The sequence below is a fragment of the Lagopus muta genome, chromosome 7, assembly GCF_023343835.1.
Source record: "Lagopus muta isolate bLagMut1 chromosome 7, bLagMut1 primary, whole genome shotgun sequence".
NCBI classification, from domain to species: domain Eukaryota; kingdom Metazoa; phylum Chordata; class Aves; order Galliformes; family Phasianidae; genus Lagopus; species Lagopus muta.
This window is the reverse complement of record NC_064439.1, coordinates 1,961,877-1,987,403: the sequence shown is the minus strand read 5'-3', so window position 1 is coordinate 1,987,403 and position 25,527 is coordinate 1,961,877. Positions and strand designations below refer to the sequence as shown.

The 25,527-nt window shown below is 43.6% G+C and overlaps 1 protein-coding gene across 1 annotated transcript in view; it reads right to left on the bottom strand.

The window, feature by feature from the left end:
* Positions 1 to 363: 363 nt before the first annotated feature.
* LOC125696208 (vasoactive intestinal polypeptide receptor) overlaps positions 364 to 25,527 on the bottom strand; it is a 106,769-nt gene continuing 81,605 nt past the window's right edge. Inside the window, exons 7-13 of the mRNA XM_048951633.1 lie at positions 20,766 to 20,919; positions 19,445 to 19,505; positions 17,443 to 17,512; positions 14,428 to 14,519; positions 9,922 to 10,051; positions 8,989 to 9,030; positions 364 to 6,691 (exon numbers count right to left, since the gene is read on the bottom strand). Coding sequence (XP_048807590.1) covers positions 6,500 to 6,691; positions 8,989 to 9,030; positions 9,922 to 10,051; positions 14,428 to 14,519; positions 17,443 to 17,512; positions 19,445 to 19,505; positions 20,766 to 20,919 — 741 coding nt within the window. The 3' untranslated portion in view covers positions 364 to 6,499. The remainder of the gene's footprint in view (positions 6,692 to 8,988; positions 9,031 to 9,921; positions 10,052 to 14,427; positions 14,520 to 17,442; positions 17,513 to 19,444; positions 19,506 to 20,765; positions 20,920 to 25,527) is intronic.

Below are 25,527 nucleotides of genomic sequence, written 5' to 3'. Positions count from 1 at the left end.
GTAGGCATTGGCACAGGCTGCCCAGGGAGGTGGTGGAGTCACTGTCCCAGGCGATGTTGAGAAATATGAGGATGTGGCACTGAGGGAAATGGTTTACTGGATATGATTGGGATGGACTGATGGTTGGATGGTTGGACTAGATGACTGTAGAGGTCTTTTCCAACCTTTCTGATTCTATGATTGAAGATTGTTATGCATAACTCTAGGCTCGTTACCTCTTAGATTCAAATAATCTGAACCACAGGATCATAGGATGGCTTCTTCTTCATAGAATGGCTTTTTTTTTCCTCCACCACCTTTGTGTCTTCTTCAGAACTGAGAAAAATGAATTCAAACACCAGTTGGAATATCTTAGACACGACTTCTTCACAATGGTTTTATTGCTTGTTTTCAGCAGTGTCAACCACAGAGAAGAACCTCCTCTGAAGCAAGGAGATGAACCAAGTACAAAGGAAAAAAAAATAGCCATTTCATTGCATTTGTACAGAGTCAGAACAAAATAAATAACATCAGGCAAAAGGCCATGAAACAAGGTGGAGATTTCACCTGTGCCAAGCAAGCAGGCCTGTTCCAAATACATCACGAGCACCTAGGTACATAAAAATCCACAGAAATGTGGCTTAACAATGATTCCCTGTTCATAGCCAGTTTTCATCACTCTTTGCTGTCAAAGCATATTTACAGGAGGGCAGAACAGGGGGGCTAAAAGTCTGAACGAGTTTTCAGAGTCACCAAAGAGTTGGTTGGCACCAGCTACTGAACAAGGACAGCCTGTGCTGTGTTTGAAACAGAGTATGAAAAATGCACTCTTGAATTCAAAAGTTTTTGTTTTTGTTTTTTTTTTTAAGCTTGATTTATTATCCACAGAGTATAAAAAAAATGTGTGACTTTTTGCTTTTTGAATGTGCTCTTCAGATTTCCTCTATGTACAAGTTTACAGCATCCACAAAACTGGGGTATAAACCGCCAAGTGCTCTACTGATGTCAATTTTTGTGTTCTAAAGGCCTGGCCTTCAGAACACCATGGAGATTAATTTCCCATAGAGACCTGCTACACAGTTTCCAGTCCCAATGAATATCTTATCCCTGTGATTCTGCAGCACTGTGCTAGAAAGAAGTAGGGTTTTGAACCCAGGGCTTCTCAACACAATGCAACACCGTGCAAGGGAGCAAAGTCTGAGGACTTCCAGAGAAAAGGAGGTGGAAGAAGTGGTCTGTTGGCCCAGGAAAGCCATGGTTTGTAACTTTATAGATATCTGGGGGAAATGAAAAGATCAGTTGTAACTGTATTTCATCACACCAGCGTATAAATACTGGCTTTGGGAACAGGGTAAAAGCTCGTTGACTGAAAAAAAAACATTGAATTCTATGCAGCTCTGGATTTTGGGATGTCTGACTCCAAGTACCAGACTGGGATGTAGTTCTACTCCCTGTAACACCAGCTAGTTACAATCCCACCAGAGTCACTCCAGATTGATATGAATGCACACGAGGCCAAGGGCTTGGTCTCCTGCTCCTCTAGGGTCATCTACAATTGAGAAGCATTACAGTCCCATCCAGCATAAATACTGGTGTGTGAAAAGTGCAAAGCTGCCTGGAGAGTCATGGAGCCCTGGACTGTGGTCTTTATCGCCAGGAATTCGGCACTTTCACCATTGGTGCAGAGACAGCTGTGCCCAGTCCCAACACCTTCTTCAGCCCAATGAGCTACTTGAAGGCAGAGAGGATGGCACAGCAGAGGAAGGTGTTTTACACAGAGAGCTCAGACCCTTCACCTTGCAGGGAAGATGGGCTGCTGTCAGGCTCTGTGCTTTTCTACCACATGTGTTCCCAATGACCTTTAACCAAACCAAGTGCTACCACGAACCTGTGTAGACAGAATGAAATGCACTTCATAATGACATGTTGGCACTCTCAGGTCTCAGAAACCCCTTTCTAGTCCAACAGTATATGATTCCTTCAAAAATCCTATGGGGTTTTTTTGCCTTATTTTAACACCATGCTGATGGAAGAAGGAATGGAGATAGTGATCAAAAAGAAACCCTTCAATCTCTGCAATGGAGCCAAGCAGTGTCCACTCCTCAGCTTTCTTTGTAACTTCATTTTCCTTTCTATAAACCAACTGGCAACTGCCCATTGATCAGCCAAAAATAAACCCCACCACAATCCAACCCAACAAAATAAATAAACATCAAATGTTTCATCTTCTGAGCTTGTTTGGAATCCCTTTTTCATTCCAAAACTGCAGCAACGACGCTGCTGCATATAGTCCTGTTTTTAAAAAATAATTTCAAATTAATGCCCTAGAATTCAGTCACAGCCTAGAATTCCTTTACTGCTCTTTTTCAAGCCCTAAACATGGTTATATTTCACACTGCTTATCAGAGGGACACAGAGCCATACAGGTCTCAGCTGGATAGAAATATCTACAGCCTAATGTTAGCATTGCACCTTGCACCTCTAGACCTTGAGAAAGTCTTTTAATTTTTATATTCTAATTGCTCCATGGTTAATACTAATTGTTTAAGAGTTTATTCACTGAAACCTTGAGTGACTAATTAACAGGATTGGATTTGATCTCTCACTGATATAAAAAGGGAGTAAACAGTTCCAGGCTGAAAGTAAAGGAATTCTTCTGAAGTCAAATTCCAGTTTCCAGCTTGTGTAAATCAGGAGTCACGGTTGTGAACTGAGGGATGCAAGAGGGGTGAGAATTTGGTGTCATTTCTGTAAAGCTTTTGTAAAGATTTTGTAAAGCTTTTCTGTAAAGATTTTGGGATCCAAACTCATTATCTTCAGACACATCTGAAAAGCACAGAGTATCCAGGAATGACTCTTAATCATCTTTTTCACTAAGATAATTCACTTGCATTCATTGAAGTTGCTCCTGTCCCACTGGTCAGGCTCGTGCTTGGTGACAAGCAGCAACAGCTCTGAGCACTGGGACATTTACTCAGCATTGCTTTGGGCAATATGGTTTGGGCAGTCATTTGGGGCTGCAGTGAGGTCCTTGAACTCCATTTTATTGATGAGTTGGATGAAAATCACATTCAGAGTAGAGGAGGCCAAGCTACCCGGCCAAATTCCTGCACTAAGCACCTAAACAAGGGCCTGATCCAAAAGCCAGAATGGGCAGAGAAACTCTTTCATTCACTTGATTGCTCAGATCCCCAGAGAGAAAAGCTTTGATTTCATCACTGACTCCTCTCTTCTCCCAGAATTTGAATCCAGCACAGCTGGGCTGGCAGCTCTGCCATGCCCATCACAGCATGTTCACTTGGTCTCTTCATTGACCCTTGACAGCTTAATGCTGATGCAGTTGGATGCGTGGGGATGAACCAATTGTAATGGAGTTCTGAAGGTGCAAATCAGTTCAGCTCAGGGGCTGCAGAAGGCCTTGTTGCATGGGTAAATAAGCGGCCAAACTTTTCCCTGTCATGTCTCCATTGAGCAAAACCATTCCTGCTGGCTTTGGCCATAGTGCTGGCCTAGGGCTGTAAATAAAGAGGAGCTGTAAATGAATGGCAGAAGTTCGTCCTGCAGATGGAATCACAAGCACAGGAAGAAGAAAAGGAAGGTAAAAAAAAAGAAACACAGAACAAAAATGCACAAGGTGTCTCAGGCTCACAGGCACTGACCACCTCCTGCTGCCAGCAGCAGTACTCCACTTAATTCTCAACAGCTTTGGGCTTCAGTTCCTCTGCTGCTGGTATGGGAGACTTGGCACTGCTTATGGGAGTCCTCCGGCACCTTCTGCATGAGTCCTAACCCAGCTCTGGAAGCACTCAGAGCAGCAGAACCAACACCAAGCACCAAGTCTCTGCCTCTGAGAGCCCTGTGAGAATGTTTCTCCGCATTTTGGGAATTGAGTGGCTGCTAAGAGAGGACTTTGAATATTTCATGGCACTCGGATTCTGACTGCTAATGAAATAGTTTCACTGTAGCATAGCCACTTAGAGATCAGCATTGTACATGGTAGTAGGACAAGGGGGAACAATTTTAACTAAAAGAGGGGAAATTTAGGTTAGCTCTTAGGAAGACATTCTTTATTCTTAAGCTGGTGAGGCACTGAGATTGCTCAGAAAAGCTGTGGATTCCCCATCCCTGGAACTGCTCAAGGCCAGGCTGGATGGGGCTTTGGGCAACCTGGTCTGGTGGGAGGTGTCCCTATCTATGGCAGGGGGGTTGGAAACAGATGATCCTTAAGAGGTCTCTTCCAACACAAACCATTCTATGATTGATTTTCTGATTCTAATGAGAACAAAGATGACCCGAGACTGGCTAGCCTGGAGTTTTGCCAGCAGTTTAATACCAGGACCATGGGGATCAGCACAGCTATCTTCACAAATATCTATCTGCTCTAGGTTTTCCAAGCTGGGTAGCCATGATTACTCCTTGACAGGCTGGAAACCTGTGGGTACATACCTACCCTTCACAGCAGTTTTATCAGAGTATCTCACATCAACTGATGTCAGTTGTCTGTGCTGTCCTCAGTCCTCAATGTGGGGAAGTATTTTGGCAGCATCCAGCTCAGATGGCAACAGTACAGCTCTGGGGAGAGGTATGCAAAGGAAAAACCTCCCCTCAGAACTCAGAAAGGAATGGGATGTCCTGATCTGCAATTCTCCTGGGCTCAGTGTGGTTTGTCGGCAGTGAATTTGAGATGCTTAAAGCAAGCAAGCAAGCAAACAAGTGAAAAAAAACCCCAAACCCCAAAGACTCTAAATTAAAGATGTTTCCCTTCAAGGAACTACAATTTAATTTGAGAGAAAGAAGAGTCCAGTTGCTGTTAGTGGAAAAGTTGAGATCTCTGATCTATGAAAACACTCATATTTGCTTTCCATGTACACGTGTTAATTTGGTGACTCAGACTCCTTCCCAAGGACACTGATGTAACATGCTGTAGTAGAACAATGGCAGCCCAATTATTCAGTTTACACCTTTGCTTGTCGGAGATTTTCCACCCCCAGTGTAAAACTGATGTGACCTCATACAATGCAGTTGGGTGGGAAACAGCCATGAGCATCTGCATCCTTAGGCTATTTTCTAAGGTTGGGATGCATGGCTTGGGAATGAGCTCACGTGATGTGAGCTGTGAACCACCAGCCTGGTGTGCCGGAGCAGGATTTGGTTTCACTCCTTCCCCCCTCCATCGAGGAAAGAAAAGAAGAAAAAATAACAGTTCCCTTGGTTTCAGCAAGCTCTATGTACATCCTTCAAACAGGGACTGCCCCAATGTGAACACTAATAGGTCTTCAAAAACGACATAAAATGCACATGCGTCTCTTAAAGATCTAACAGTGCCTTTATCATAGGATGAAAGCTCCCTGCACAAGCTGAAGAAGAAATCAATTTAATAGCTCCCTCACTCCTTTCCGACTCCTGGAGTGCCAGTTACGTGCTGAGCCAACCTTGTTTTGATGAAAGCAATTTTGCTTGCTGCTGGGAAGCTAATTTTTTCATCTGGAGATTGGCTCCTTATGTCAGGCCTGATTCAATTAAGGATTACAGGGTTCTACATCTTCCCTCCCCTGGCAGTGTGCACTAAGCAAGTGCAAATGGATTGCAGACCAATTGCTTTCCCCCGATCCCTAATAATGCTGGGTGCAGTAATGCACCAAGATCTACAGGTTCAATGAACAAGTACGAAAAACACAGCCATACTCCACAGTTGGCATCTGTACCTGGTTTTTATACATGCAAACCGTTCAGTGAAAACAACCAAACAAAGCATGTTGATGTCCTGAACGCAGCACAGAGAAGGGCATTTTGTGCTGGTCCTTCTCAGCAAGCTGCTCTTCCAGAGGCTACCCAATGGCATATGGAAAGCTTCGGCTAATGAGGATGGTGAGCAATTAGCAGAGCACACTCCAACATCAGAGCATCCTTCCGGGGCCTTGCCTGGTGCTGCAGCTTCTTTGCACTGTGCAGGTTGGCCTCTGCCTTTCCTGCCTGTGTTCTTCCTGTCCCTTCTCCTTGCTGCTTCCAGCACCACATCACCACTTCTTAGCGACTGGGCTTTTGGCACATTCATAAGTTTGGCATTTTTTCCCCCCCATTTCTTTCTCCCTCTCTCTGTCCTTTACTGGCTCATTTAAAACAACTACAAAAAAAAAGTGCAATTTATCTGTTTCAGAGATGCCGGTTCCGGGAAAGCCACCAGTAACTCAGGCTCTTCCCTCCCTTACCCCCAAAATTCAGTATTTATAGCACATTAGGATCTCCCAGGCTCTCCTCGAGTGACTGGGACCTTTACTCAGCATTATCAGCCCCACGGGCACCAACTTAGAGAGAAAGGTCTGAAAAGAGGGAGAGGAAAAGTATTTCTCTGCCTCTTAGCTTGTCTGATCTCGTTCTGGATGCCAATGGCTTTTCCAGTTTTCTGTCCTCTGTTGGCTCAAGTGGAGCATGTCATTTCACAAGGATTTGTCCATAGGTAACTGATTCCTGGGGATCCTTCTCTCTCTTGGATGCTCAGTGCTCAGAGAGCCTCTCTCCATCAAACCAGAGAGAATTCTGCCTGGAAGCTGGAGCACCGGCGTGTCTTTGGTGAGCACTTGGTCAGCATGGAGATCTGGGTGCTGAAGTTGGTGCCGTTGCTGCCCAAAGAAGGGTGGTGGTACTTCATGTCTGAGCCCAGGAACCGCTCCAGGTGCCACCTCCGCCACTTCCTCTTGAGCTCAGCTTGGACCTACATGGTGGAAAGATAAGCAAGTCAGCAGAGGAGAGCGTATGTAGGGGTAATAAGTGTTTATAGAGGTCACTGAACCTGGGAATAACTGCTAGTCACACAGGGGAGAGATAATGCTGCAGCAAGTAGATTCCCTCAGCAGAAATCCTTGAGCTTAATCAGAAAGGTGAGCATGGGGAGTTGCTTATCTGACAAAGTGAAGATGTCAGACTACTCAACTGCTACAGCGTGTGAGTATAACTGGGATTCTTCCTACTGCCCTGCTTTTCATAGATGTAGAATCATCCAAGCTGGAAAAGACCCCAAGATCACTCAGTCCAACCATCTACCTACCACCAATATTTGCCCACTAAACCATGCCTCCCCAGTACAACATCTAATTGTTTATTGTCCCAGTAAAAATGATTTAACTGCAGCTTGTTTGTAAAGCAATCAATACAGCTGTGCTTTTTGATGGAGGTTTCTTGTTTCTATTCAGGGTGTTTACACACATCATTTGGTTTACACCATTCATGTTCAAACCCTGCACAAATCTGGCCACAGTCCCCATCCCCTCATGCAGGCTTTGAGTGCAAAGTTTTGGGTCGTGGCATGAATTAGATAAAACAGCTCTGAGGGTCTCTGGGCTCAACAACCTCAAGAACAGGACATCACAAATGCAAACTCCAGTGCTGGAAATGTGGGAAAGTCAAGATCAACACCTGTAATCTGGAAATACATTCACCTAGCACGGGTCTGGGCATAATAAGATACAGAATCACAGAATCACAGAATTGTAGGGGTTGGAAGGGACCTCCTGAGATCATCGAGTCCAACCCCCCTGCCAAAGCAGGTTCCCTACAGCAGGTCACACAGGTCGGCATCCAGGCAGGTCTTGAACATCTCCAGAGAAGGAGACTCCACCACCTCCCTGGGCAGCCTGTTCCAGTGCTCCGTCACCTCACTGTAAAGAAGTTCTTGCGCATGTTTGTGCGGAACTTCCTATGCTGCAGTTTCCAGCCGTTTCCCCTTGTCCTGTCTCCACTCACCACTGAAAAGAGTCCGGCCTCGCCATTCTGCCCCCCACACCTTAGATGTTTATAGACCTGGATCAGGTCCCCTCTCAGTCTCCTTTTCTCAAGGCTGAACAGACCCAGTTCACTCAGCCTTTCTCCATAGCAGAGATGCTCCAGGCCCTTCACCATCTTCGTGGCCCTCCACTGGACTCTTTCCAAAAGATCCCTGTCTTTTTTTGTACTGGGGAGCCCAGAACTGGACGCAGTGCTCCAGATGAGGTCTTACCAGGGCAGAGCAGAGGGGGAGGATCACCTCCTTTGACCTGCTGGCCACGCTCTTTTTAATGCACCCCAGTAAGCCATTGGCCTTTTTGGCCACAAGGGCACACTGCTGGCTCATGGCAACCTGTCATCCACCAGGACACCCAGGTCCCTTTCCGCAGAGCTCCCCTCCAGCAGCTCATCCCCAACCTGTACTGGTGCATGGAATTATTCCTCCCCAGATGCAAGACTCTACACTTGCATCAGTCAACATCAGTCCTGTTTGGGTTTTGGACCATCAGGAAGTCTGTGTGACACTGCCCTGCTCCAAACAGGCTCAATAACTAAGGTCCCTGCTGGAGATGGGCTCTGTGTGTTGACCACGTGGCATCAGCATGGCTGGAAGAAGGATCAGAGCTCTAAGAGAGCAAATTGATTCTGAACACTCTTCCTCTCCTCAGAAGCTGGAACACAAGCCCAGAGCACAGCTGTTTCCTTCCTGACAGTTTATCGAGCTGAACAGGCTCCATCTGACAGCAGCTCCAAGTTCCCAGCTGCTCATACCTTCCCAATAGACTTCACCATTTGGGTTTAATCAGTCTCTGCTGAGTCTCTTTCTGGCAGATGGAGTGTGGTACAAAAATATCACTGCACTAACAAGCCTCCATTTTGTCAGTGGGTCTGATTCCGAGGTTGAGGTTTCAGGAGATTCTAAACCTGAGTAGAGCTTGAAAGATGGGCGCATCCTTCCTTGCTGAAGGTGTTCCCTTTAATTCAGGATTTAGGCAAGGTTTTGCTGATACCGATGAGTAAAGGAAGGACTCAGCAGCAATTTAATAAGTTAGAGTCCTAATATGTTTATTGATTGCGCTGGAAACTTTCTGGCTAATGGTTGAATTGTTTACATGGGGTGAGTGACTTGACTTGGAAGGTTTCCCCAGTGTGATAACATCAGGAATGGGACACTCCTTAATCTGCTCTCCACAAGCATTCAATTTGCCATAGCAGCAAATATTAACCAGACAACATTGTTGATCTTACCTCTCCATTGAGAAAACAGTAGAGGACAGCCACCACAAAACCCTAGGGGAAAGGAGAAAGCAGGCTTTTAGCAACGCCTAGCTTGTATTCTCCTAGATCACAACCCAAGCCCATTGCGGTCCTGGAGAAAGGGCATAATGTCAGAGAACTGCTAAGGTGCCTCTTACAAACCAACCGATCACATTTTCCCTATAAAAGGAGAAGAGGAAAGTTGCTTAAGGCACCTTGGAGCAGATACAAGGCTTTGACTTCAAGGCTTGCTCCAAATCGGTGCTTAAATCCATCAGGCATCACTTCAGCTCTAAGCAGGACACCTGGCCATTCAATCTTAAGCACTGAAGGCAATTTGGTGGGATAGTAGAGGCAACTTTCCTCGGGAAACCTGAACTGTGCAGAGATTGAGAACACAAAGTGGCTACAACTGCTTGACGGATGGATGCAATTGCACAAACAAGTGCTTCTGTTCATGCAACAGCAAGGCCAAGGTAAACAGCCCAACGCTGGGTGTGAATGAGGTGAGGCTTGTGGGAACATATACAAAGCAAACTCCATCAAAGGTTTCCTCAGGATTAATGCGTCCTCGTGGGGAACCTGACTCCTTCTCCAATAAAGTGCAATCCTACTTGGGCAGGATTTAGAGGCAGAACTCTTTTAGCAGAAAATATAGTTCATGAAAGCCAACTGGTCATAGACTAGGATGCCATTAATGGCCATTAATGGCCAGAAAGACTCTTCCTGAAGTCTACTCATCACATCTTACTGTGTTAATGATATCTAAACTGGATGAACATGCTTCATTTTCTCTTGTAAGTACAAAAAAGCCCCAGGGGGACTAGCATATAGAAGTGTGTTTTCTTTCCAGGTGCCTAAAACAAGGAGAGAGAAACCCCTGGTAAAGTACATATAAATCTCGTGGTCCACTTGGTGACTTACCTGGAATGACCCAACCACGAGCTCAAACACCAGCTTAACTTCTGCTTTGAAATTGTCAGGGAAGAAAGCAAACATGATGTAGTGAATGCCAAAGAGAGGGATCAGCAGCAAGGTGGACTTGGCCAGTCTCCTGTTGGAAAGACAAACATGAGTCATAAGGGAAAAGGGAAGAGGAAATAAAGGGTAAACTGATGAGAAATCCTGCAGCTGAACTTTATGCACCCCTGAAACTTCAACTTGCTGCATGCAGTACCTGTTTGCTGATTATTAGGACCGTGGTAGGGCAGCCATGCACACTAAAATGTTTCTTTTCGTTGGGATATGTGATGTGGGCCACCTACTCTGAGGTCCTGGGAACATCCAGGCTTTCAATAGCATCCTCAAACAAGGCAATGTCAGCAGGCTGCCCTCACCTACTAAGCAGAAATGTCTGGGCTATACCCAAAAGGAGGGAGCTAAGATCAGTTCCCCATTGCTTACTCTCCCCAGGATCCTTCTAACAACCAGGGCTGGGATGTGATGGAACACAGAAGCAGACCTTCTGCTGGGCACAGTCAGTTGCTAGCTACAGCAGTTCATGGAACAAAGGACTGTGCTGGGAGCGCTTCCACCTGCTCCCTTTCCACCTCATGAACAGTTCTCAAAGAAATACACATCTTCAGCTGAGGGAGAGCCATCAGCCCCAGTTTGTTTCCCCTGCAGACTGCAGATGGCTGGTGAATTCAGATGTGGTGACAACATAAAATGTGCTATCTTTATTCCCCGTAACTTCAATGGAGGTATTTCTTTCTCCCCTCCTGCTGGAGATCTTTTTTCATCTCTACAAGCTAAACCATTATCTAGTGTCTTCTTTGTTTGCTTAGGATTTCTGGAAATTACAGCTTCTGGGAGAGAAATGGTATGTTTAGCTCAGAATAATGATAGGCTATTGCACAATGAATGTCTCCAAAGGAGGGGGATGAACAGTATTAGTGCTTAATGGCATCAGGCTGGGTAATGAGTGGTCTAATTAGGAAGAGATGATAATTTATTAAATCTAATCATTATTAGAATCTAGCTGACAAAAAAAAAATAAAAAAAAAAGAAAATCAAGAACTTTAGAATGCTTAAGGGGGTTTTGGCTCTCTTGGTCACCCACATCCTTCTGCATCCCCCTCTCCCAGAGGCTTCTGGAGAAACTGAAGCTTAGGCAAAGGTGTTGGAATACTTGTTCTTCCATCTACAAACCCTTCTGGTTCCATCTGGCTCAGTCTCCCCAGACAATCTTCATTTATTTTCCATCTGTATAGACCTGCAGTAAAGGCTCATGTGCCAGCTTATGCAGATGATGCTTATCAGCTTATTACTTATCTCCCAGTAGACCTTTCCAGCTTTCCCTGGGCCAGGCCCAATGACAGTTTGATGTTAAAATTCTGCTTGGAGGCTGTGGTTCCCCACGGAATACCTGCTGGCTGCAACTCATTCCAGGCAAATGGAATGCCTGTAGGAAGCAAGGACTGTCACTGTCATGAACCAGCCTATGAGCAGGGTCCATAGACTAAACCCAGGAGTTCCATCCTCCAGTTTGCACAACACCTGAGACCAGTATCTCACTTCCAGCACTAAGCTTCCCAGAATACCGAGTGATGTTTTGGATTTTATGTCATCTTCAAGGCAAGTTTGGTCTGGCTCTGTAATATTGGAAAAATCCCCCTACAAATTGCAACAAGGAAAACTGTCTTCCATACGTCGTGGTGTGTTTCTCCCAGGAAGCTAAAGACTGGCTGTGCAGTAGACATAAATGCATGGGAGGCTGTCTGAGGCTGGTTAATGTTACCTGAAGGAAGCCATGTTTCTCAAAAAGTTAATTACCTTCTCCTCCTGTCACAGAGTGAACTTCTTATACCTATCCTCTCTGATGTGGTGACAGATGATTTAGGAAAAACACATCTCCACTACCCAGCACTGCACCTGTTCCTCTCCTTTGGAGAGGAAAGAGTTAAACAACACTTTGCTCCTGAACACATAATGGAAAGTTGCCCGGAAAACTTTGATGATAATATTGAATCATGAACATGCACAGAATGGAATGAGATGAATTTTGCTCAACATTTCTTCTGCAGAAAATAAGGTGTTTGCTTCTTCTATTTGCCCCAAATATTGCTGTCCTGCTCTTGCACAAATCTCTGTCATTTGCAGAAAACTGTTTTAGAAGACCTGCTTTCACAATTTCTGACATATTAAAGCCCAGCTCAGTACCTGTAGCATTAATGAGTGAGTGAATCAGCAGTGTACCTGAATTTCTACCCTGCAGATAAACTGAAACCATTTGGAGCTGAACAATACTATCAACATATCAACACATTATTTTTTAAATATAAACAATATAAAATAAACAAGGGGAGGAGGAAGAAATGGAAACAAGAGATTCACAGTGTTGTCATTTTAAAGCCTGCTTATCCCAGATGTGGCAGGGGGAACCAATGCATATCATTACCAACAGGTTTTGGTAAGCTTTCTGGGTCCTGCAGGACAAAGCCCTGAAGCTAGCAGCAGCATTTCAGGTAACAGGGGTATGACTTATAAAAGGATCCAGACTGCAGATTACATGCTTAATCATAGAATCACAGAATCACCAAGGTTGGAAAAGACCTCTAAGATCATCTAGTCCAACCATCCTCCTACCAATGGATGACTCCAGGTTCTCTACAGCTAGCCATCTAAACACTAAACGTTGAGGACCCTTGCTGGGATCCAAACCTTAAGTTGAGACTCTTAACATTATTTTCTACAGGAGACTATGGTGCCTCATGTCTCATTGCAGTCAACAGTCAGTAGAGACTTTCAGACAGACCATGGAGTCTGCTTGTACATACACAAGTTACACACTAGTCTCCCACAGGTGCAGTGTCATATATGCCAGATCAGGACAAGCATATCAAACATCCTAAGGCATCTGATATGGCTTGGACACCCATATGTGACTGATTTGTGCCTGAATGGAGCTGAGATGCTTTTCCAGATGGATGAGGAAGGTGAAGAATTGAAGATGTGAAGATCATTCATCCTTCTGCAATTGGTTCCTATTTGACAGGCCAACATGGGGAAGCCTTTGTTACTTACTGCCCTGTCATGCAAGGCTTGTTTACCAGGCAAAGAAGATTTACTGGCAATTCACACTTCACTGGAAAATAAGTAGAAAAAAAGCTGTGAGCTCAAAGCTCAGCATGACCTGCTAGGTAATCTGGGCATAACCCTTCTGATGAGTGGCTGGCAGCACTTCTAGGGAGATGAACAGGAGCCAACTGCCCCAGGCTGCTGCATAGTAAGTACCAGAACATATTTCAATATGATGATTTAATCTACCTACCTGCTAAAGCTGTTGCAGTCTTGGTTTTGGGAATATATATTGCCCAACTTGAAATACATAGAGATGTGATAGAAAACACAGGTCTGGTAATGTTGGTGTGTTATGATGAAAAAAGAAATCATTGGCTTTGTGTGCTGCAGGGAGAAGTTAAGGTGAGATACTGGAATTTTCCTTTATAAATCTGAGAATCTCTGGAAGGAGATGAAATAGGTGATTTACCATCACTAGAGAAAAAGGCACAGAGTTGTGGTTGGTCAATATTTAAGGTCTATACTCATTTCAAGTCTTCCACCTTGCTGAAGGATGAACTGAGTTCACATTCTTCAAAGTACACAGCTCCCTCAAAAAGTAAAGAAGATTTTATGAACAGCGAGCAGGTAGACACTGCTCTTCTTCCTTTTTAGTTATTTTCTAGAAATCCTTTGATAGCATCCTGGATATTTGAAATGCTAAGCCAGGACAGAAGCAGGAGGTAAAAATGAGACGATGTCTGAACTTTTATTTTATTTGCATTGAAGATATAAGAAATCCATACAGGAAAAAGGATTTCTTGTAATTTTAAAATGCTGCACCAAAGACCAGTCTTACACACTGAGACAAATTCTCATTTCACTTGCACTGTTGTTCATTATAAAGAGCCCCAGTAAGGTCAACATTATGTCCTCGGGACAAAAGCTAGATGATAAGCAAAACTCCTCAGACAAATCTGTTTCTCAAGAGCAAAGAGAAATGAGTACAGTAGGGATGGATTAATGCAATCCCGTTCAGGAGTCATCGTTAGGGTATGGAAAAACTGCCATAGATTCTACTGAATGCATGGATTTTCTCAGTTTCTACTCTGAAGAAATGAGTTGAAGGGAATTGCTTCAGATAAAAATGCCCCTATTCTGTAGACGGATACACTTTGTTCTTCACCAGGGTCCTCTGGCCTTCAGGATCCAATAAATATTGATGAAAGGCCTTTTTGTTTCATGAACGCTACTCTTACTCTCATGCCCACCAGCGAAAGGCCCGTTTCTTGATTTCTGATCATCTTTAGCAAATTAACAAATTCACAATTGTGATGAGGAAAAATGTGGACAGATGCAGTACTTTGACTAAATGCCAAACAGGTTTTGCAAAACCAGACAATACTGTAAAAAAAGCCCAGGACTTACGAATACTGGCTGGTTTCATTGTGTCCAACATCTGGGGAATGCAACTTCTGGACTAAGATACGGATGATACAAATGAAGAGAATGAAGTTCACCTGTTGGGATGGAGAGAAACAGGAAAAAGAAAGATAAAAATCATGTCCCTGCAGCATTGTTCTTCAGTGAAAAGAAGAAATTGTTAAAAGGGGGGAGGAGAGGTGCCTTTCACTGCAATATTTTTGCCACGGAGCAAGCCGTTGTTAAAAAGCCATGAGCAGAGAACCCCACTCTAGGAGCACACAGTAAACCGACACAGGATGGCAGCCATCTTGGGCCTGACATCAGCCTGCTTGGGACTTTGTGTCATACATCCCAAGTATGATGATGTCAAACCCATAGAGCACAGCTATGCACGACGTCCTGCCGACGACAGGGTAGGAAAGGAGCCTTGGGAGTTAGCGGAGCGACGGACGTCAAAAGCCCTTGGGAGACGGTGACATGGGAGCGGCTGCTGAGCGTGTCAAAGGCCGAGGCAGTGAGCCAAAGGAACCAACACAACACACAAAGCTGTATTCACTTAAGCAGGTCTCCGCTCAGTGCTGATGGGCATTCTTCTCTGGAGAGAAGTTGGAGACAACGCATAGCAAGAGTTACACCTCACCAGCATAGTGGACAGTTGCCTCTCCTACAAGGTTAGATCAGAAGACTCAGCTAGAACTGCTTCATTAACGTACTCAAGCAAAGCTAGCCTTATTTTATAGCAAACGTGTAGAGCTAGGAATGGCAGTTTTGTACAAAGTAGATGGCATGAGTTGAACAAAAATTACTGGCTTCTAAAATCCTATCCATTGAACATTGCTGTTATTCACGCAACACATCCAACAGAAAAGTGAAGTGTGGCCTTCGTCTAGTTTAGCTTCTTTATAGTCTAGTTTAGTTTCCTTATAGTCTAGTCTAGTTTCTTTATCCATTCGTGTTTAGTGAATGCACAAAGGACTCTGATTTTTAAGATATGTAAAGGCAGGAAGGATTGTGTCAACCAACCAATCTGATTTCCTGCAAAAACAAATTCTAACATTTCCTCCAGCAGCTCTCAGGTTTATATCAACAACAGGTGAATGCAGCAGACTAAAGCCTATTTCTCATTTAGACAACAGCTCTTTTTCCAAGGCTAAGAGTGACTGGAAATTAATTATATTTCTTGGTTATGATGCATTGCCTAAACATTCTTTATCTACCCCATGACATTTATTATAGCTTCTGTTCATATTTATTTGCTTATAAAATATTTAGCATCCGACTTGATGGCAAGTAAAATTTATCAATCCAAAATAGAATTAGCTAGATCTATTACTCTAATGAGCATTGATAGCACACAGTCTGCACCACTGCAGGTAGGATCAGAGCTGCTTCCCAGCCTCCTGCCATAAATTAAATACTGTGATGGCTCATCATGGTTAAGAGCAGACATGGGCACAGAAACAGGTGGAATGTGACTTAAAGGCTTAGTATGGCCTTAGCATTGCACGGTAGAAGACACAGCTATGAAACAACTAAAGGGTTCAGATTATTTTTCAACTTGGAATAGAATTAAAGGCACTTCATCAATTCTCAGTGCTTAATTCTTCAGGTTAGAAAGATTTTTCTAACGTTTAACTTTATATATGTATATTTATCTTCCTTCAGTTGAGGCTATGCTTTATTCGAGTGGACATGCAGAATTTGTAGCATTCCTGCCTGCAGAAATCTGTTATTCATCATATGGCTGTTATCATGGCCTTCCTTTGTGACAGATTTATATGATACTTGCAAAAGTAAAATCAGATAATTGCCAGGTAGATTTTGTTTGGTAATGAGGAATTGATTTACTGACCAAAAGAAAACATGGCATCACTGATCCCAGGAGAGTACGGCGTATTTCTGCACTAAAAGGTTATCTTGGGAAAGGGAGAATACAGTTTATGTCTTTTGATGATGACATAAATATTTTGAGATGTGTCATCTAAGTATTTTATTTCTTTGCAGTGCAGCGAAAGAATAAAAAGTAATTATTCCAACTGTTTCAGTTTGGAATTCCTGTATGACAAATGCTACAGAAAAGGTCTCCTTGTAAAGGGCGTAATGTATGCGGAATAAGAAGAATGTATGTCTAAGACAAGGCTTCAGTTTAAAAAAAAAATCACATTGGCTTTGATTTCTGCTGTATTCTTTTCCTTCCTTTCCCACGCATGTTTCTTGATTTGAGAAAACTCAAAGCTAAGTTTAACTCAAATTCATTTTTCAAGTTTTGGCTCTACGCTTGACAGAGGAAACACATAATATTCACCAGGGATGGAAGTACTTAGTTCCTCAGAAGTGTCATGATTGCTGAGGTAAGAACTGATCTGGAGAAGTAATGAGTTAAGCACCTTTGCCAATTTATATGGAAATTAGCCAAGCTTCTCAAGAACAATGCAAAAATACATAGCTGGAATCCAGCTTCTGTGCTAGATGCTACAACAAGAGGCAAATAATTGTGGGAATTCATCTAGCTAGGTAGAAGTTTAAGGTAGGCCTCATCCCACATTTCTTCACATTGTCCACATCTGCAATGGAACAAGTCACCCTGGCTCTGACCTCAGAGAAACAAAAACTGGTGGCAAAATTCTAACTTATACATTGATTCATTAGATAAAATGACTTTTTCCTGGGTCTCCAAGTATGTTCCTTGATCTCTTCTGGCTATGTGCTCCCATGGCTACTGTACCAGAGAAAAAGGATGAGATGGAGCTGGTCTGGCTTACATGAGCTCCATCTTGAGTGCCCCATCACTCAAGCTCTTCCCACAACATTTAAGTCAGTGTTTAAAGATAAAGATGCTTATCCAGAGGCTGAGCTTCTTATCCCAAGAAAGGCATTCAGTACACAATGCAATGTTATCTGTCAGTGCATTTTATGTGGATTTTTACAGAATACTTATCAAGGCACCTCTATCCTTCCCTCCCCCCTCCCCCCCCATTTTGTATTAAAGATGGCTTTAAGAATACGTTGATACTTTACCAAAATGGACACCAAAATAGGAGTTTTAATGATCCACCAGATTGGGGATTCTATTATTTCCTCCCAGCATCTAAAAAGTAAATAAATAAATAAATAAATACATAGTTAAATAAATAAATAAATCAGACTTAAAACATCAATTAAAAAAAAAGCAACCAGCTCTGTTACCTTCCAGGTACTTTGCTTAAATCACAGAATCAGAATTGCTTAGATTGGAAGAGACTTTATAGATATAGTTCCGATCCTCTGCCATAAGCAGGGTTGCCCCCCACCAGACCAGGCTGCCCAGGGCCCATCCAACCTGGCCTTGAACATCCCCAGGGATGGGACACTCACACTCCCTCTGGACAGCAATGCCAGGGCCTCACCATCCTCTGAGTAAAGAATTTCTTCCTAACACCTGACATAATCTCTCCTCTTTCAGTTTAAAGCCATTACCCGCTGTCCCATCCCTAATAGTCTGTGTTAAAATGATAAAGCTGTGCGCACTGGGAAGAGCTGATGACTTTTGTTGCAGTGGCTTTGAGCACTGGTAGGTAACATCTGCTCCAAATATAAGGCTGTGGGTGCTTTTCTCCCTGGTAATAAAATGGGTTGGAAAATGTCCCTGTTCGTTGCAGGAGAGTTGGAACAGATGACCTTTAAAGGCCTCGTCCAACTCAAATGGATCTATGAATGTATCAAGGTGAATATGGGGAAGGATGGAGATTTGCTTAATTTTCCCTACATTGCGGTCTCACTCCAAGGGAGTGCTATCAGAATCACGGATTAGTGAGGCCTCTAATGCTGACCATCATCCTGGCTAGGGATTTATTTGGGCACAGAGTAATTGGCACTGCTGGAAAAACAAACATCCCCTTCTGAAAGAGATAACAGAAGGTGTGGTGGGGTTAGCCCCAGTAAATCCAGCTAGATGCATCCAAGCAGCCCTTTCATTGAGTTAAAGTGGCCCTCATTATATCTGGAGCACTTCATTTTTAAGAATTCTGAACGAAGGTCACTTTAATTTGGAGTTTAAATTTCTAAATACAAGCTTAATGCTGTTTAACAAATCTTACCTAATTAGGTTTTATTCAACCTGGGTTAATTCCTTGCAATTTTGTTGGTAATTTTAATATGCAAAAAGAAATAATCTACGTTAGGTGTTAACATATTCTGTATATTCACACTGTTTTACTTGGCATAAAAATACAGAGCTTTAAAGCCTCTGCTGCAAAGCAGTCTGCATTTTTATTAAGAATTACTGGAGCAGAGTGGGAATATGTATAGGAAGAAGAATTGGTAGTCAGAATGGTTAAATCCTTTGGTCCCTATCTCATTTTTAGAGGCTATTTATTAACACAGTAAATAAGGGCAGTTTTATGCAGATAGAGTGAGACCATAGAAGAAGTCAGCAGTCCTAAGGAAATGTGTTAGCACGACTATACATCAAAAACACAAGGAAAAATCTGAGCTGCTTCCTTTACTGAAATAAGGACAAATCAGGACACGTTTGGAGAGAGACTGCAAGGGAGAAAATGGAATTAACCATGTGCTGTAAATGCATGATGCAAGGGCATGCACAGCGAGTGCATAATGAGCACCTGAATCTGTGATGCTCTGCAGTGTTTTCTCATAAAAGCATTTCAAACTACCCCAGTTTGACTACTGAGTCAAAGCATGACGGATCAGATCCTGTTTACTTGCATGTATCCTTGGGTAGCTCAAATATGTGCCTCATTTGCTTACCTGTATTCTATCTATTTCTTACATAAAGTGTCAAAGGCAGCTGTTATGTTAAAGAGGATGGAGAACAGATCCAAAGATCTGCCTGGAGCTTTTCTGAGGGAGCTAATGGATGTGTTTATGAGGTTTCTGGTGTTCTAGAGTATGCAGGGTCAGTTCTGTAGGAGCTCTGATCTCAGCACGGGGCTCAGGGGAGCAAAAGGGGACAGTGGGGGGTGTGTTCACAAATCTGCACATATGTTCACAGCAGGAAAGAAAAGTGAGTCCATAGGCTTACCCAACATTGAAAAAGTAAATCCTGACGACCGTCCAAGCAGTGATGAACACGGAGGGGGCACCTGGTGAGAGGAGAGATGGTGTTACTGTTACTGTCACAAACCATCAGGTATGCTTTCGCCACTGCTCCTCACTCCAGGATGGTCTGCCTGAGGAGAGCGGTCCTGCTCCATCTCTGTGGTCCCTTTTTTCCTCTTTCTCTGTTTGTTGTCTTTGATTAGATTTAGATTTGAAACATCCCAGGTAGGACAGGTCTCTTTGTTCTGGGTTAATCACAGTATTCTTCATTAACAGTGATTTCCAAACGCAACGGTAGTGCAAACAGAACAAGTATGTCCAAGTTATTAATTCTTGCATAATCCATTTCAGATCCACACTCTTGCAAATGATGGATGACTGAAAGGCCAAAAATCCTTCCACTGCCTTTCCTCACCCAAAGAACCTGAGAACACATTACCAATGCAAAATATTTCCTTTGATTTTAAATCACACATTCCTCTTTAAGACCTTTCAGAGGCACTGTGCTGAAAGGATCTCTGCACAAGCCAGGTTTAAGGAAGGTCTGACCTGATGCATCTGAAGCCAGGCCTGCTAACATCATCTCTCCCCACACTTACAGCATGGAGAATTGCCTCTCTTTTGCAGGGTGAACCCAAGCATAACTCCTGTCACTTTCAATGGAAGTTACTGTACAGCTAACTGGTCAAACCCTGAGTCCAGGCATAACCTTCCAAATGACACAAATGCTTTTTCCCCTTCCTTTTCAAGATTACTGCCTGCTCTAATTATTTCCCAGTTTCAGCTACAGAGAGCGCAGAACAGAAAGCCTTTTTAGCTTGCTTATACATACTTCTCCAGCTAAATGACTTACAATGTCTTTGGAGAAAGAAGTCTATCTAGTAGGATTAATTTCATATGTTAGTATTTCAGCTCTGGGCAACCTTGTGAAGTTTCATTTTCTCTTCTTCCCCTTCCTCTTCCCCTTGTCAGGACAGCAATCTAGCCTGATCTCAGCAAGGCAAGAAGAGCAAAGGATTGCAGAGTCTGGTTGAATTCAGCAGTCCTGCTTAGTTCATCCTTACATTTTAAAGTCAGTGCACAATACAACCTTGGGATCCCAGTCAGGATCAAACAGGGGTTTCAGCCAAAAGACCTTTAAGACACTGAGGTGCTCAACTATCAACGAATCGAGCACAAACTAAGCTCTTAAATAGTTTTGAAGGTTAATGGTGTTAAGCTCCTCTGACCACTGGGGGTTAAACTGCTGTTAAAAATGCCTACCAGGGTTACCACCTGGCATTCAGGCCTGAGAAGATGCATACCCCAGCCAATTAAGATGTACCACCAGAAGTACTTCCTCTCTGAAAAGAAGGAGATGACCAACAGGGTGTGAAGATACAGCCCTTCCACCAGCAGCCAGAAGAAGTTGGCCATGACGCAGTACTGGAAGAAAACCATCATGGCTTTGCAGCCTACCTGGAAGAGAAGAAAGGAAGAAACAGTGGTGATCTTTAGCACATTTCCATTGTGAACACGCAAAATTCCCAGTAAACCTTGCTCTGTGTGTAACTCTGAGATCGCTTTTTTGCAGCCCTTGAAGTCCTTATGGGATAAGTCCTGGTGTAGGGAGCCTGCTTTGGCAGGGGGGTTGGACTCGATGATCTCTGGAGGTCCCTTCCAACCCCTGCAATTCTGTGATTCTGTGAAGTCCCATGTGAAGAGCCAAAAGGCCTTCAAAGTCTGCACAGGGACATGCTCTGGCTGCTTGGCAGGCATTAACCAACTCATGAGAATGTGATTCTGAACTGAGATCAACCCAGTGGCTCATTTATGGTGCAATCCACAAAGCCCTGATTCAGCATGATGGAGGTGATCTGAACTGGAGAAGAAACAAGAAGTGATTGGGTTTTTTATGCTACTTTTGCCACCAAAGTCATTACCTTGATGGACATCATCTTGAGTGACTTGAGCATCATGGTCCCCCCATCATTCACATGGGGCTGCCTCCCCCAACCCACAGAAATGAAGTCTCTGGTGAATAAACTGATTACCCAGGTTAAATAAAAACAACAATAACGATAAAAAAGTAGCTCTTGTAAACGAAATCCAATTATAATCACCCCATGGCCTGGCAGCTGTTGAAAAAACTGAAGGGGTCTGACAAAGGACTCTGAAGAAAGTCAAGTCTACAAAGAATTGCGAATGCTCAGTTAAGAAAAGAAGAAAGGCTCAGTTAAGAAAAGTAAAAAGAAGAGGATAAGAAGGGAAAAGAGGGTAAATGCTAATGACATGGACAGATTAGACTGCAATGCAAGGAGAGAGCTGAAGTGAGAAGGAGGGCTGCTCTTCCTTGGAAAATAAATAACTAAACACAGCGACTTGCTGTGAAGTCCTCACTGCAGCTCAGAACTAATGCTTACAGGTAATGGAACAGTCACCTAAGAAAAGAAAAATGAGGAAAAAGAAATGAATAGGAAATTTCTCTCCAGCACTCAATGGCCGAAACAACTGCAAAACATCTGAGGGTTGAAATCAGCTGCCCAAAGAGCTCTGTTAGCACCTGCCATTGCCCCAGCACCGTTCTCCAGACTCATTTAGAAGAGTGCATCAATTGCATCGTTACTTATATTACTTATTATATACCTATATCCATATTGCTTAAGCATCCCTGAGATGATCAGAAATAGATACATTGGTTTCAGTGGGTCTGCTTAGGTTATACCCTGCTCTTTTTGGGCCAGGACATGAAGATCTGATTAGCAGCTCTTCCTCGGTGCTCTGCATTTGCACCATGGTGAATTTAGAGCAATAATTGATTTGCACGAGTGACAAGCTCACTCACACATCCCTCCTGCTCCTCTCTCCTGCTGAAAACAGTTGCTATGAAACATGATGGTATAAAAAAATAAAAAAATAATAATAAAAAAAGAAGGCATAAAAAGTGTTTTCTCGATGCCATATGTTTGGTGAGAGACTTGTCCCCACTGATTGCTCAGAATTAGCTCACCCCTCCCCTATGACCCATTGGTATTTTGCAGTGGGGTCCTCATGGGTTCCTGCTTGCCAATCTGTATGCACAGCAGATGCCTGCTGCAAGGCAGATGGCACAAGCAGAGACTTGCTGCAGGGTGGCAATGGGGGAAAGTGGTGGCAGAGCAGGCACTTCACTCCCAGGCAGGGAAGGTAACACTGAGCTGAGCTGACAAGGGCCTGGGATGTGTCATCCTCCTCCCCAGGTCATTCCTCTGCTCTTTGTTTTTTTCCCTGCCTCTGTGTGGATATGAGTGACACTCGTTCCTTTCATCCAAAGCCTGGGCCATCTGCAGCCAGTGGGGATTTACTGGTGGGAGTGCACTCAGCAGCATTTAGGAGCTCCCAGGTGAGATGTGAGATTTAGGGGAGCAAAATTTGATGCATTTCAACTACATGCTCCTCAAACGTGGATTTGCTTTGGGTAATGAATTTTGGGGAATCCTTTCTGGATGGGTATGATGAAGGAATGGCAGAGGCATGAGGCTGGAGCATGTCACAGAATCACAGAATCACAGAATAGCCTGGATCAGAAGGGACCTCAAAGATATTAAGCTCCAACACCTCTGCCACAGGCAGGGCCACCAACTTCCACATTTAATACTAGACCAGGCTGCCCAGGGCCCCATTCAGTCACAAGGCATAGAGGCAGAGTACAAGACCAGGAATGACAACTCACAAAACTCCTTTCTTAAGGGGTCTGTGAGCAATTCTTCATGCTGTGCTGGGAGATATATGGCAATTTGAACAGTTGCTACTATCACAGGCATTTTTCACTTAGCACAAAAAAAAAAAAGATATATTTATGCATCAGAGTGAGCATAGGCTGATAATGTATTGCAGTCTGAGGTCCTTTGTGACACGAGGATGTCCTGCACTGGAACAGATTTGGGTGCCTGGCATGGACCAAGCCAACACTATCATAGAATATGCTGAGTTGGAAGTGGATCATCGGGGAGCCTATAGTCACAGAATCACCAACGTTGGAAAAGACCTTCAAGATCATCCAGTCCAACCATCCACCTGTCACCAATAGTACTGACTAAACCATATCCCTCAACACAAAGCTATATAACCACAGTAGTACACAATGGTAAAGCTATATAATCACAAGCTGACTCTATAGGTGGGACTCCGACAGCTGATATCTACAAAATCATCTTTTTAATATTTTTCAGCCATGCAGATCTAGACAATACTGTCAAGAACATCCAAGGTGTGATCTGCCTCATCCACAGATAAAGGACAGCAGATGTATTGTAAAAATACCTCTTTCCCCACCAAGTACAGAGGGAACATGGAGAGATCAGCAAGACATTTGCAGTACGAAAAGAAGCATTACAACACTGCTTGCTTGATTTTCTCCCATCCTCTGCCTCATTTGCAACCCCATCTTTCTCTAGGTGGCTTGCACTGCTTGTGTACACATGAGATGTTGCAGTGAAATGGTCTACCCAGCCTTTGTTGATGCCTTATTGACTCAACAAGCTCCTCTCCTCTTCAAGATTACATTAATCTTCAAGATTACATTAGCCACAACCTGTTTGCTTTTTCCATGAAGGTCTCCTCCATTTCCTCCTATGCTACTAGCCACCAACTACGGAAACCAATTCCTCCTCCAGTTAAGGAGGGACAGAAACCTTTTTGACCCAAACAAGCACTTCTGTGCTTCTCATTAAATCCATCATAATCAGTAAGATAATTTCATCTTAATTATTTCAGAAGTTTACGTGAGGGTGAGATAAGGCATACCTTATGGCTACTGCATGGGCCAACCCTCCCTTGCCTTACTGTGGCCAACCATCTATGTTGCAAGCATCCACATGCAGGACTCTGAGGACTATATCAAAAGGAGACAGTGCAAAATTAATCTGCTTATAAGTAGGCTGTTCATGACCTTGTAGGCACTGTCAGGTATTTGTTGGGCCTCCAGTTACTGCTCCACAAGGAGTAAGATCTTCTGCAGGATCTTTTTCCTAAATGATGAATGATGAGGATATTCACAGGGAATTCCCTGTTCACTGCAGGGAAATTGGACTCGCATGACCTTCAACAGTCCCTCCCAGCTCAAATGATTCTAAGTTTGCCCATCACAAGGAATCCTTAAAGGTGGTGAGCTAGCAAGAAATCAAAATATCATAGAATCACAGAATGGCCTGGGTTGCAAAGGAGCACAATGCTCATCCAGTTTCAACCTCCTGCTATGTGCAGGGTCACCAACCACCAGATCAGGCTGCCCAGAGCCACATCCAGCCTGGATGGACATACCTTACATATTGTTCTGCATGATCATCCTGAAGGACACAAGGAAGGACGTATTTTCAAATGCAGACACATCTTTGAAATCAATTTCTATTACTGTTCATTGCAGATGTGCAGAACACATGCATCAAGCTGCTTTCTGGTCACAGAGTACTTAGCATTCCCATTTAGAATGTATATCGGGATGAATGTCTGCTTTCTGGACAGGAACCAGACCTATGACTTTCAAAGCAAGGATTCATGTCACGTGGGACATATATTGCCCTGTTAGACAAATCTGCTGTGAGATCACATTGATTTAGATACTGAGAAGAATAATCTGAAAGCTAACAAAGAAATAGAGAAGGTAGAAGAGAGTGCATTTGCTTTGTAAGAGAACACCTTGCAGTCGTGTTAGGGCAAATATTTAATTAAGCCTTTGATACTTAGGAATGCAACCAGTCCTTCCAAAAAGGAGAGGGTGAGTACAGTGGTTAGACTGGTGGAGTGATGCAAAGAAATATGCTTGGCTGAGAATCTGGGCAGAGATTTTAGGATGTCAACAGAGGGTCAAATTGAAAGTTTACTGTAATGATGGAAAAAATAACAGGGCTACACAAAGCCAGCATGCAGCACAGAGCTCATGTCCTACAGTAGCTGCAAAAACACAGCCCACTTTGTCAACTGGTAGGAAAAATGTACTCTAGACACAAGCAGGCTTTCTCAGACAGATGCAGAGGAGCATGAGGGTGGAAAAAACAAGACTGACCAGTGATCACAGGCTACCAGGCTCTGCACTTTATACTTTAGTGT